This window comes from Lampetra planeri, chromosome 15 (assembly GCF_965212315.1).
Source record: "Lampetra planeri chromosome 15, kcLamPlan1.2.h2, whole genome shotgun sequence".
Classification (NCBI taxonomy): Eukaryota; Metazoa; Chordata; class Hyperoartia; order Petromyzontiformes; family Petromyzontidae; genus Lampetra; species Lampetra planeri.
Genome location: NC_136121.1, coordinates 4,566,387 through 4,580,649, shown reverse-complemented (window position 1 = coordinate 4,580,649; position 14,263 = coordinate 4,566,387). Strand labels below are relative to the sequence as shown.

The following is a 14,263-nucleotide window of genomic DNA, read 5'->3' as shown; positions in this document are numbered from 1 at the left end:
TTATGCTGTAAAGTAAACTTTGATGCTCATAGTAGAGGCAGTAAAATATATTAGTCGAATAATTTAAAGTGCATAGCTCCTTAAATGTGTTCCTTATATATCCGTCGTGACATGAGGGATGTCACTGTATGGTGCCGGCCTGAGAGGGCCACGGCACGCAATGCACTGTAATTGCGTACACCCCGTAGGTGGGTGTAGTACCAGACCTAGCGGGGCTTGGCGTGCGCTGGGATAGCGCCGGCACCACACATAACGTGTAGCGCGGGCTTCCATAGGGGGGAGTAGAAGAGTGTCAGCCCAGGGGCAGGGTTTCCCCGGGCCATGGCACTCTGGTTGACCCAACAGACACGTGATCTGGAGTGTCCATAGAGAGGCCCCCAGGTGGGGGGACAAGGGGGTGGTCACGTGTGCGGGAGAGCTCTCGAGAGGGATCGAGAGGGAGCTAGAAGGCTCCAAAAGGCGGGCGGGGCCGAGGGCGGAGCAGCCCCAACCCGTGGGGGGGATATAAGGTGGGTCCCTGAGAGGGACTGGGGTCGCTGCATCTTACAACCTGAAGTTCTATGTCCACAAGCTGAACCCCTACGTCCTGCAAGACATCAACACGTGGTCGAGGACCCGAGTGAGAGGGCCCGACCCTTCGTAGTTGTAACTCCACAGTATAGCGTAGTTAGTTGGGTGGTCACCACCCTAGGCTGTATCTGGTGAAGGGGCAGTTACTCCTTTGTGTTAGGTGTTGATGTCATAATAAAAGTGTTGCCTGCAAAGAACGTCTGCGACTCAGTTGGACTCACTACATATCTATACTGTTTTATTAATAATGCACTTTTCATATAAGGTTATTTAATTATTGTTAAAGTGTTTTCCTACGAAAATGAGCATTTGTCAGCGCTGATATGGATTGTTGGTCCTAATTCCGTGGCGTAGATTCCACCTTACCATGACAGGGGCCAGTCTATCAATAGGACGACCACCACTGAATTTCAACAAAGTGGTACTCATCAGTACTGTCCTGGAGGGATGATGGCCAAAGTCACCTGATTAAGGGAAACCAACTTTGACCGCCAACTGGAAAAGTAATTTACATGGTAATGAGAATGATTGCAGATATTGTCAACATGATTACATATGAAAATCATCGTGGGAAGCAGAGAAATACAATACAGTGATGTAAATTGCATAGAAAGATGCTGCCTTGCTGTAATAGTAAGCACTCGGCTTACAATCCTGAGGTCGCAAGTTAAATATCCTGGCAAGGCAGTTGAAACAATGGTGCACATTTCTCAAATTTCCCTGACTTCTGTCCACTCAGCAGTATAAATAGTTACACTACAGTCTGGTGATAGGCTGATCGTGTGTGATGCCGTGGTGGCGAGATGTTTACTACCTCGCCTGGTGTACAGGAGGCCATGGGTTCGATCCCAACCCTTAGGCCTGCTGTATATTTGGAGATTGTATGTTCTCCCCGTGGTCGCATGGATTTTTCTCCGGGTTCTCCGGTTTTTCCCTCCACGTTTAGCAATATGCGTTTAGAGTATTTGGCTGCCAAAAATTTCCACGCGATAAGCCACTTCGTCAAGTTATTGTTTGCGGCCAGGTCGCGCCTGAAAAAGAGCTAAATAGCTCCGTGGGCTCTTACCTGCTAAAACAATTGTTTTTAGGACATCTGACAGGGCAGTGTGACTGCAGAGCAATTTTTTTCTTGTGGGTACCTCCATCTCTTTAAAGACGTCTGGCCAATGTGGAAGCGCGGTACACAAATCCCCTCTCGGGGGCTCACCAGAGCTCCCTCTAGTGGAGACTCTTCTTGCAGCAATGGCATGAGCAGGCAATTGCAGGCTTGAGCCTTTTACCTTTCTTAAATTGCATCACAGAGTCGTGGGTTTTTATGTCTTCAATGGATAGATTAGTAATATCGTGCTCTTCAAATACCGATACCTTCGTTGGTCTAGAAACGTTGTATTGGATACACTTTGGCTGGGCTGGAAAGGTGTGAATGTGGGAACACCATTTGCTGTGGCAAGGAACATCTGACAGGGCAGTGTGACTACAGAACATAAGCTTGAATAAAAACGTGTGTTATGCCTAGACCAAAACAGCTGTTTATTGTCCGAATGAGTATATTTAAATTGAATATGTTTTTAAATTTCGATGTAAAGCTTTCGTGACTGCAGGGATTCATCTTCTTGGTTCTTTCGGTAAAGTCCGACAGCCCTATTCTTCACAAGAGGACAGCTGCTTGCGTTGTAGCCGAAACGTCGTGAGAAATGTATTTGATTATGTTTATTTTTATTATTTTATTATTTCCCTTCTACGTGACTTTACCGAAAGAACCAAGAAGATGAATATGTTTTTGTTCGTAAAATAATATTGGAACAAAAAATGATAGATGTATGAATAGCAATTAACACTCTACTTGGGTTTGTGTGTGCGAGTGTTCGGTGCAAGTCAGTGGGGCGTGATGAAACGGATAGCGAACCGTGCAATGAATCAGATGACCTAAGTTCGTCATTCAGCAACTGTTAACAATCAGTGGCCAGCGATGTCTGAACAAATTATTGGCCTTCCCTGGATGGACTCTGCCTTATACGAGTACCTGGTGCAGTATGTAAACGTCAGTACTTGGGTGATTCAGGTGGCAGGGCTACATGCTGTCAATACCACCAACCACCAATAGGTGCTAGCTAATGGCACTTGCCCCAACAGTTTGCAAGGCTATACAAGGGATCTTTTTTTTTCTATGGGTGTGTGTGGTATGAGGAATAGGTTTTCCCATTTTTTTTTCTGGAAACAAAACAGGTATTAAGATTTCGATGTAAAGCTTTCGTGACTGCAGGGATTCATATTCTTGGTTCTTTCGGTAAAGTCGCGTAGAAGGGAAATAATAAAATAATAAAAAATAAACCAATTAAATTATCACGACGTTTCGATTGCAACACAAGCAATCATCATCAGGTGTTGCAATCGAAACTTCACGATAATTTTATTGTTTTATTTTATTATTTTATTATTTCCCTTTTACGTGACTTTACCGAAAGAACCAAGAATATAGGTGTTAAGATGTTAAAACACCAAACTGAAACCTTTTACAAGGAATCATGCCTGCATTAACCACAATACTTGTGGTCAGAATGCAAACAAAAAACATACTCTGATAATATATGCATTGTCTTTGAAACTGATTGATCCACACCAGGGACAGCCTTCTTTGGAGCCTAGTTTTAAATGATGTTAGACTAGAGGACGCCAAAAGGCGTCCCTGTGGTTTTATGTGTGTATGTATATAGGTGCACCTAGCATGGCACAAGCGCTGTGGTAACGTCACCGCTGCTTAATGACGAAACGGCAGTTGTTGTATGTGTGTTTTTGTACAGCAATTGAAGGCAAAGATTTGATGCTCACAACAACGAACAGAGTTTCCGGGTGGCTAAATCGCAGCAAACTTACACAGTGGGTAGCACATGTGGTGCATCTGCCAGTAATTTCAATCAGTCAACTCATAACACCTCGGGCTATTCTGTGACGTAATGACAGTGAGCCTTCAACACTTTACGTGGCCTGAAATTGCACGTAGCCTGGCACAAGTGCTGTGTTGACGTCACCGTCGAATTGGTGATTGGCAGACTTTGCTTTCTGTGGGTGTATATCTGAAATGTGTGTCTGGGGCAGTGTGTGTGCTGAGTAGGGTGTATATGTGTGTGTGGAGTAGTGGGGAGCTGGTGTAGCAGTGAGCGTGCTGCACTACGAACCTCTGGCGACATGAGTTCAATTCCCGCTGACGGTCAACACCAGTGACGATTATCTGAATCGGTCCTGGGCCTCCGTTAGGTCGACTCAGCCTCAAATGAGTACCTGGTGTGGTGTGTAAACATCGCAGCATTTGCCCCAACTGTCTGTTAAGGCTATTCGGGGTTTATTTGTCTTTGGAATAGTAGTGTAGTGCTTAGATATCTGGATTTGATTCCTGCCTATACGCAAAATGAATAACACGCACTAGTTAAGGCTGTCCTGTGTCTCCCCTAAGTTGACTCAGCCTTAAAAGAGCACCTGGTGCAGTGTGTACATGTGGAGGTTCAGGAGGCAAATTTGGTTGGTCGAGCGACGTTCCACTAACAATGTTTGCTGGCCTTTACAGCCGCTCACTCAGCCATTTTCCCCTTTAGCTTGAAACAATTCTAACGTATTGCTTTTACCTCTATATGCTATAAAAGCAACAACATTTAATTACACATTCTTCCCACGTGCATTTTTCTGGCGTTTATTGTAAGACTGCAATAAATAGTTTTACATGTGTTGCGTTGTATGTATAAGTTTACAAATCCACACACTGGATTTTTTTTTACCAGTAACTCAGGGGCCATTAGAATGCTTGTAAAATACATTTACAGTACGTATAAAATGTGTTTTTTAAAGCTTGCATTATTATAGAGGAATTAAATGCAAGTGAAATTATTAAACAACGAATAAGGTGCTCCCGAAAAAGTATAATGCTATCCTCAGCCATGGTCAATCCACTGCTGGATGAAGGCATCCCCAAACTATCGCGACCTCTCACGCTCTTGCTAAGCAGCATTCCAACCAGAACCTCCTGCACACATGCTGATTTAATCGCTTCATCTCATTGGCAGACTATTATTGATTTTAGTGCAGGCTAGGTGCAGGAGAAGGAGGTCACGGTACTACACCCAGCAGGTGCCATGGGATGACTGCTGTGCCAGGCTATGTGCAGGAGGAAGAGGTAGCGAGACAGACCCAGGTAGTGCCATGGGTTGACTGCTGTGCCAGGCTATGTGCAGGAGGAAGAGGTCACGGCACAAACCCAGGTTGTGCCATGGGATGACTGCTATGCCAGGCTAGGTGCAAGAGGATGTGGAGGAGGAGGTCATGGGACGAAGACCCAGAAGGTGCCATGGGTTGACTGCTGTGCCAGGCTATGTGCAGGAAGAAGTCACGGGACCAGACCCAGCAGGTCCCATGGGTTGACTGCTGTGCCAGGCTATGTGCAGGAGGAGAAGGTCACGGGACCAGACCCAGCAAGTGCCATGGGTTGACTGCTGTGCCAGCCTCGGTGCAGGCGGATGATTTTAAGAAACTAATTATGAACTTATAAATTCATTGATTACGGGAGGTTGGGATCGTGGTCAGAGCGGATAATCAAAGTCAAGACGGTCAGGAGTTCAAACCCCTGTTCGGAGTCTAACATGTCTTTTGGGGTTACTAAAATGAGTACTACTTGGTGTCTACCGTAGGGAAGTAGCAATTCCAACACTGGCACAGGGTCTTAAACAGAGATGAGCAGTACCCCATACTCATATGAATGTCGAAACGGTTTAGTCGATTACATATTGTGGCAGTGTGCCTTTTCATCCATTTGTATGAAAAGTTCCAATCTTCATTACCAACAGTTGGACAAACCACCCACGCGATATTTCAGCCAATGAATCAACGCTTGAAATTGCAAGAGAGTCGCGCCATGCTCTCTCTCGTAAGGCAAACCCCACGTGCACCGAGGCGACGATTATCCAACATCAACTTTATTGGGCCCAGCCTGGATGTCCGACTCCAGACTCTTTGAAGCGAGTTTCATTCTCCCAGCTCGGTCGAGGTGTTCATACGCTCAAGAGGAGGGCAGAGAAAGCGCTTCCTAGGACCGTCCTCAAGGCCGACGTGTAGAGTTTTGCAACATCGACGCTGGCTCGCGAGGAGGCTATTGCCCATGGATCGCCCCAGATGCAGGAAGATTCTGCTGCAGAGATCTCAGGCTCTTCGAAAAGCGCAACAATGGCAACAGGAGGGAAGCAAGGTTGGAGCAGTGGAAACGGTAGCAGCGCGGTCGTGACCAAATTCAACCACCCAGGGCCACCCATCCCGATCGGAAACACGCGGCGCCTCTGGAGCCAATAGACATCCGGCAAACGAGTCCAGCTCTCCGATGATCATTTTGAGTTGTAAATTAACATTCAATTAAGTTTTTGAAGTAGCTCACACAAAACAACAGCGGAGTGCTGTAGAGCATCATGCGAAAACCTAATTAGTAGAAACAAACAAGTGTTCGAGTAAAACACACTTAACAGCCAATCAGGTTCTGTAATGCGAATTGGTTTTGCAAATACTTTTTTCTCTTTTCGATTCCATAAATCAGCTCTGCGAAAGCATTTACGAACAGCCGTTTGATTTTTTAGTTTGTTTTAATTGTTGTTGTTGCTTTCTCTATCATTATTTCCCCTCAGTTGACATTAGCCAGGCTACGTTTGTGGTATTTCCCACCTTCTACTTTGAGGTAACACACACTACGTTCCAATGGCTTCAGCCACGTGAGTCAGGGAAAATATTTTTGATATTCAGCTCGTTTGCGTTTTTGTTACGGAATGTTGCTTCACTTAATACAATCTTTCCCACCCCCTGGAACAACCCTTCACACATTATTCACCTCCGCTACATTTTTTTTAAAGCAGGCATTGTTTTTTTCAACCGTAATTGCCGTGTACCCTTGGACAAACCTTGCCCCGGCTGTGATTTTCGCCCAGTGGTTTAAAATCGTGGGCATGGTGTTTTTCAAATGCGCTGGACTTTTGCCAATCCGTAAAAAAAATATTTTTTACTGCCAATAGAATTGCAGTCAAAGGTTTTTGTTCGCTATATATGACTATTATTCATGTTTTATGTTTACATCTCTGTAATTCTCTTCATATTTAGAACAAGGTACTCACTCTTGCAACATTCTTGACACGAATGTACTTCTCATAGTCCGAGCAACAAGAGTATCACCCCTCGAGGGCCAATAAAATATCTATCATTTTGTAGAAAGTCAACATTGGTTGTGCTGTGGAGACAAAATAACTGTCACGTTCTCAAGGCGGTGGACAATCTCCCCAAGGGACAAGCAGTGTTAGTGACCCACTAAGTGGTACCTATTTAAAGATCTTCTTGGGATGATGGGTTGTGTCAACTCCAACCAGGTTTTCAACTCACACTCTTACAATTGACGGTCACTAATTTTTTTTAACGCAAAATCTGTAAAAAAATAATTCAGGAAACAACCAGGCAGAGCTTATGCCAAGGCATGCTCTATGCTAGATATTGTGCTATTTCAAAGTTCACAATGTTATAGCCGCAGCTATGAGACTTTTAGGGGGTGACAAATGGCAATAGTGCCTCGCAATTTGCTGGAATTGCTGTGGTCTCATCTAAGTCAGTGACCGACTCCTCATGAAAATATTCAGGTTTCTTTCGTCATGGATCAGAGGCAGTGGCGTCACGAGGGTGGTGCGGACTGCACCGGGTGACACCATCAGAGGGGGTGACACCAAAATCACTGTCTATACAATGTTTGTGCAGTGTTTCAGCAGAAATGTATTATTTTTTTCATCAAAAATATCCATGTAGTTAGCTATAACAACAAAAACATTTTTCGTAAGCCCAGCTTACATGTACAATATACTTACAAAGCTAAAACTCTATGCTAATTTACATTTTGAACCTTCTAATGCGCTCCGGTCAAAGCAGTCATTGTTACCCAATTACAATGACGCATCGAATCACGTGGTTTCGTCTGCATGCGCGACAAGCACGCGCTGTTGGCTTCGTTGATGCTCGTGTTTTTATAGTCGCTAATTTTGTCAAACTTTCTGGTATTTTAGCTACAATATTGTGGTAATTAGTATTTGTGAACCTATATCAATAACTTTACGATTTACGAGTAACATTAGTACAAAAAACATTTACTAAGGATTCTGTATGGTCAAGTACGGGCAGATGTCCGTGAGAGATGACACCGTGAGTTACCGCACGGGGTCTCACCATGAGTTACCGCACTGGGTGACAGCAACGCAAGTGACGCCACTGATGAGAGGCAGAAGTGGAGATGAGCACTGTCCCATTGCTCATCTGTGATGGGCGATCATTTGACCGTCACGCTTTCAAATAATAATATTTACAAGTTCTTTAAGTTTTATAAAAGTCTGAGTGAGTCTCAAGACCTCTTCAAGATGGTCATCTTCTTTGAATTTTGGGACAGTTTTTGAGCAAGCGCTTTGTATACACATTTTGTGTGTTTTTTTATAGTATTCTGCTGTACACATGACATGAATAATAATAATGATAATAAGGCTATCTTGTGAATGTTGCCATGTACATAAAAATCAGTATTTCACACGGATATAACAGAGTAACGCAATGTGCGCTATGGATGTTTCACCTATCATGCAATCTAATGTTCTCACTTCCCAACCGTCTGTCCCTCTCCACGCAGGCGACAACAGTGGCTGGCCTCAACTGTTTGACAAGTTTTTCGGAGTAATGTCGCCCTACTCGAGGAAGGGGAAATTAACAGAATGCCGTGAGTACAAGAGATCTATGTTACTCAGCACTGTCTGTGTGTGTGTGTGCTGCACGTGCTTGTCATTCAAGCATACATCGCATGATTCATATTTATGCATTAAATAAAGGTGAAAATCTGCAATGTCTAGCTCACGTCACTGCTGGCAGAAGAGCCTCGTCTAGAGGCAGCTCTAGAGAGCCAGTCTTGAGCAGTGATTCTTAACCTTGACTACAGACTTGCACACCTTTGGTTTTCAATCGTAAACAAAAAATATATAATGTTAATAACTACATAGGTTTAATGAAACAAAGTAGTTGTACTTACGTGCCCGTGCTTAATTTGTGTATCGATTATTTACCTTCTAAAAATATGGCCATGTCTCGCACCCCCAGAAAGGGCATCTGGCACCCCCAGGGGGTGGCGTGCACCCCAGTTTAAGAATCACTGCTCTAGAGGGCATCGATGACCCACTCTTCCATGCTGGTCAGACATCGTGGAAGAGATGGGACTACCTCCACTCTACCCCACTGCAGGCGGCCCGAAGGTTCCACTGCTTGGTACCCATTTATACATTAGCATGGTTGACTGCATACGGTGCAGTGCAAAAGAAGTTCAACATACATACGTACATTATAATGCTCATTGGACAGAGGCGTGATGGTTTAATACACTTTCCCGTTGTTAGAACTGTCGCCCTGGGAGAACAAACCGACGTCCTGTGGAATGCTCATCCAGTGTTCTGACAATTACATCAGAGCAGTATCCTCAAGTTTGTGTGTGTTACGTCAAAATATGTGAATATATATTCCGGCCAGGCGGTGCGGTGGGAGAGTTCCCAAATCACAACAAGGAGCGAACACGTTTTAATTCCCTTCAATATCGACTCTGCCCATCAACCCTCTGGGCTCAACAAATTGAGTACTGCTTTGTAGGACGTTTTCATGAGATGTCCTTCACATTATCTGGCCCCTTGCCACGTAAACTTAAATATGGAATGTTCTGTATTGACTCAGGATCGGAGTGCCTGTTATGTCTCACTTGAGCAGTGGGATACTCTTTTCATTTACTTAAAGATGCGTTGATTATCCTTCCTGAGGTGCGTACACATAAAGCCAATTTGTAAGATTCTAACAATGCACGCATATGGATTCTAGCATTAGACTTACTCAAAATTTTCTCTGGGATTTTAGATAAACATTTCTAATTCATTCCGTGACTTTCATTGCACGCATGTGTGGGTGCACACAAGTAAATGTTATATTGCACATATCGAAGTAATTTGAGTAAATGTAAGCTGCATGCTACGTAAGCTGCTGTGTAGTGCATCGAAAATGCCAGTTCATTTCCCTCTCAAGTGTAATTTTAACTTGCAAGCTGTGGATAATTGAAACGTGCGAAAGCTCACGTTTGCTGAGCTTGACATTCTGACGTCCCAAAGGCGCAGGGTAAGAGGCTTCACACTTCGTTGCCCTTGTCATTCGATTCCCTGCCACATTTCAGCGCTGAGATTTCACTGAAGAACCAATTATTTTAGGTTTGCATTGTGATTAGTGTGTCGGCCTCTAGTGGCTGGAGAGGTCACCATCGATTCATTCTGTACACCGTACACGAAACGAATAAACGTTTGCTTATTTTACGCACGCATGATTCAATGGATACGTTGCGAATTTAAGAACGTGTGTTGATTGATCTTTACGGGATTAAACACGAATTTTGCAGGGCTTTTGTAATAATAATGTAATGACCCACTGCATCTACATTAATATAAGCTTGCTTTCAGGAAATGAAATAGATTCCACCATCCGATATGATACCATATCAGAAAGGAGGATTATTGCAATTTGTGTATCCCATCACTTTGTCGTGGCATACTGGCTTTTTGATTGTTTAATTTACGTGCTCTGAATGTGCTTACAGTACCACTAAATAATCCTTAAGAGTTCTTCAAAGACAGTTCACTGAACATAAGCGTTTCATAAATCTTCTAATGCTTGCAACTTTACATTTTACAATGCTTATAATACACACAGCTGCCAGTCATACAACAAATAATAAAATAAGCTACGAAATTTATGTCGTCATATATCCACCATGGCATCAGTTGCTCCGGAAAACATTTAGCAATTCTTGAATCAAATCGCGATAATTAATGGAATCGTGAAGACTGAGGATCGCTACACACCCATTATCTAGCCAGCAGGCCAGAGTATGTCGACTCTCATGCCTTGAGGCTTAGAGTTCCAACCTTAGTATTTTATTCTTCCAGAGACATTCAAATATGCACTGCTGTGGAAAGTCAACATTGATCATCCAATGGGTAGACTGACCCCTGTCACTAGAATGTGGAATTTATATAACTCCTTTTATGGATGGGCAATGGGCATGAGCACTTAGTCCATGGGCCAGAGCTGAAATTGGTACCAGCGTAGGTAGCAAACTTTACTGGTGCCAATTTATTTACATGGCTAATGAGAGTGAATTACTTGATGACTCAATCTAAATGGTTATCATACAATTCACTGCTATTGGCCACATTAAGAAATTGTAACCCACGGAGATTATGCCACCTTTGGCCATATTGACAAGTAAAATAGCTCCTCTGGGCCCATGGACTAGCTGCCAAATTACTTGTTTGAGCTGAGTAATACTGTGAAATTGAATATGCACTCTCGAGTGAAGCTGGCACATTGCGAGGAATGCATATGCAGCGTATTCATTTAAATGAGACTGCCTAGAAAACGTGATTGGTTTTCATGCATCATGCCCAGTGCTTTAAGCAAGGTTCAAAAATAAAAATAAAAAATCTCGTAAATTTACTCACTTCTAACCAACGCAATGGATGCCGTGTCTTTCTGTGCTGCGTGCCACACAGACTGTAAATCATACAAAGGTGTTACATATGCTAGTAATGCGTTTTATAGACTTCAAGAGACATTTGTTCACAATGAGCTCTGAAGATTGGGGAAGTTTAATAAATCAATGTGGAATTTGGCCACAGTCTGTATTTGTTTTTTTATTGTATGGCTTTGTGGTCGGCTCTTTCGCCATACTCGAATAAGCCACACGAATACTGAACAGCGAATCGAGCCAGTGCTGCTCCCTTTGATTCATCGTTTGTGGCTAAGCCTGGCGCTGGACTGGTGTGGCTAATAGCCACGCTGAAAGGCTCTTATTGAGCGCTAGTTTTCACATTCATTGCCGAGCTTCCGTCAACCATCTAATAAATTTGTCCAGTTGTCAATAGGGTAAGTCCCCTAATAGCAACACAACGTCTCATAAATGTAATCTGCATTGGATCATCTTGAAGATAAGTATTGCGATCTGCATTTACAGGCAGACAGACAGGGCCAATACATAGTGCGGCTTGGTCGCCACAATGTGGAGTTTCCACCGCTCTCTTTGGCCCAGCCCTGAAGATAAGGACTTTGTTCATGGGCCAGAGCTCGATTTTAAGAATTAATTATTTCATAACTCCCTAATTTCAAATAGTTATCACATAATTCACTGTCATTGACCACATCAATAAAAACCGAACAGCTAAATTTATGCCACTTCAGGTGGTACCGCAAAGTTAAATATCTGCTCAAGGATCATGGGCTGGTAGCCACACTATCCAAAAATGAGCTCTTTCAAGCAAGATTTCAGGCTGCAGTTTGCATTTACCAGAGCATTGCAACGTTCACCACGCTAAGACTTGTGATAAAAATGCAATGGAAACCTATATTTGTGGTTCAGAGGGCTAATACTCCTGTCAGAGCTCTGAAATAGAATAATTGAAAATCCTGCATGCAAAGCCAGGAATAGTGTTTTTTTCCCAGAAATGCGCTTATGTTCTTCATTTATCCAGGAAAACCTCGCTGAGTCTCAGTGCAGGACTCTTTACTTATAGAGTTCTATATCATGACGTTTACTATTTTTTTGTTTACATTGGGCGTTTTGCATGTGGGTAGAAAGTGCAGGGACTTAAGAGAAACCCTCGAGACACCGGAGGGAGGGGGGGGTCGCTCTAAAATCTGTAGCGTGTCACGGGCCCACCTGCTACACTGCCTGGATTGCCTTGCAGCCGAGCAAGTGGAAAGTTTGACAATAAAAAAAGCAATGCTAGTGTGATTTACCAACTCTGTTGTGCTACCTTAAACATACTGGTACTGATTCATGTGTTGGCTAAAATCGCTTTGTTGCTGATTTGTTACAGAAATGGCCTCGAATGAAGAATGTAATGGTAGTTTGGTCATTTTCTGCCAGAATTTTTGCAGGAATTGACTTTCTGGCAATACATGAATTAGGCATGGCTTAAACAAATGCTGCTGGATAACATTAGTCTGGTGGACCCATAGGCTGGACTGAAATATGTGTGATGTGAAGAGAAGAATGGAAGTCCATTCACATATTTATTTAATTACCCAGGATGCTCTGCACCATTGCAAAGTCAATGTACATGCAATCCCACAAAGTATGCACCGAAAGACCCCCATCGTGACAACAAACGAGAAAAAAGTTAGATGCTTTAAAGATTGGCGTTCTAACCACAGTGCCACCCTGCCTGGTTATAAGTAAATGCGTAACAAATATGCTGCCATTGAACACACAGAGATGCATAATTTGATGAGATTATTTTTTTCACTTCTATCGACGTAATATATGTGTTTATATACGGGGCAGCTGAAGGGGCAGCTTCTAATGACCGTGATGTGAGTTGGCAGAATAAATTGTGTTGCGTTTTTTCCAAGGTCGTTCCTCAATGTGACACAATGTTCCACTGACTACGGGGGCCCCCAATGCAGATGACAATTTTACCCAAAGTGCAATGACCGCAACAGCACAATCTGAGTATAACTTTGAGAATATAACATCTATGCATAAGGAAAATAACAAAAAATAAACACAGTAGGAAAAGGGCACATGTTTAACATCTGGCGTACAACGCAGTCTATTGAAGATTTCTAGATCTCAAAGATGAAAGGAGCAAAAAATAAATGCAATAACACCTAATAAGTGGCTGTTTCTTGGTGACATTGACCTTCCGGTTGAAACCCGTGTATGGATCACAGAGCCTGTATGGATCACAGAGCCGTGCTGAATAGGGTTTAATCAGCCACTGCAGAATGTGGCAAACGGCTCACGGGACACGACTGAAGATGACCATGAGGGTGGTTTCAATGCCATAGCGGCAACAGCATATCTAATTGTGGCGCATTTTCGCTGGAGAGATGTGCTTTAGAGTCCTTTAATTGCCTTGGCAAGGGAACAATGAATTGTGAAAACTCATGTATGTTAAATTAGCGAATGTTCTGAGGCTGTGGCGAGCATTGCATGCGCGATAGAGAAATAATGTGTTTTTTAGGAGAGGGGGTAAGCGGGACCCATTTTGCTTAATGTGTTCATCATTCTGACGGCTATTAAAAAAAAAAGATCTAAAATTAAGGAAAAAAGTGTGCACGTTCAAGGCAACTGTAACGATTGGGCAGATAGGGGTTGTTTAATACCGACAGAGAATATATTTCAGGGCATGTCTTACGAAACAGAAAACCAGCAATTAGGGTGGAAAGTGGACGGACAGATTTGTCAATAGCGGGTGTTGAAGGTCATGGTATAGGGAAGGTAAAAGGGAAAGGCTGCACACGGCTCATTTGTAGAAATGTCCCACGTCCTGTCTGCATACTGTAGGTCAGTCACATGCGAAGCAACTGCAATGGATGCTACCTCTATCAAAATGGACAACGTATGTGTCGCACACAGAGGGTCCATGCACAGTTTGGCGCAGTTTTACACTTTTGCACAGTTTTACACTTTATCTGGAGTGATTTATATAATGGCAGAATTTCACGGTTAGTTTGAGTTTCCATCGGCAAAGATACTTAAACCCTTTCCACTGTTCATAAGTGGCACATTTGCCTGGTATTTTGTGTGTTAGATATACTACATATGTTTACGTGTGTTCGCGTG

General features: G+C 43.2%; 1 protein-coding gene across 1 annotated transcript in view; it reads left to right on the top strand.

Moving 5' to 3' along the window:
- The window catches only part of LOC144722609 (relaxin receptor 1-like), a 320,166-nt gene that overhangs the window by 110,382 nt on the left and 195,521 nt on the right, over window positions 1–14,263 (top strand). Inside the window, exon 3 of the mRNA XM_078600845.1 lies at window positions 8,249–8,335. Coding sequence (XP_078456971.1) covers window positions 8,249–8,335 — 87 coding nt within the window. The remainder of the gene's footprint in view (window positions 1–8,248; window positions 8,336–14,263) is intronic.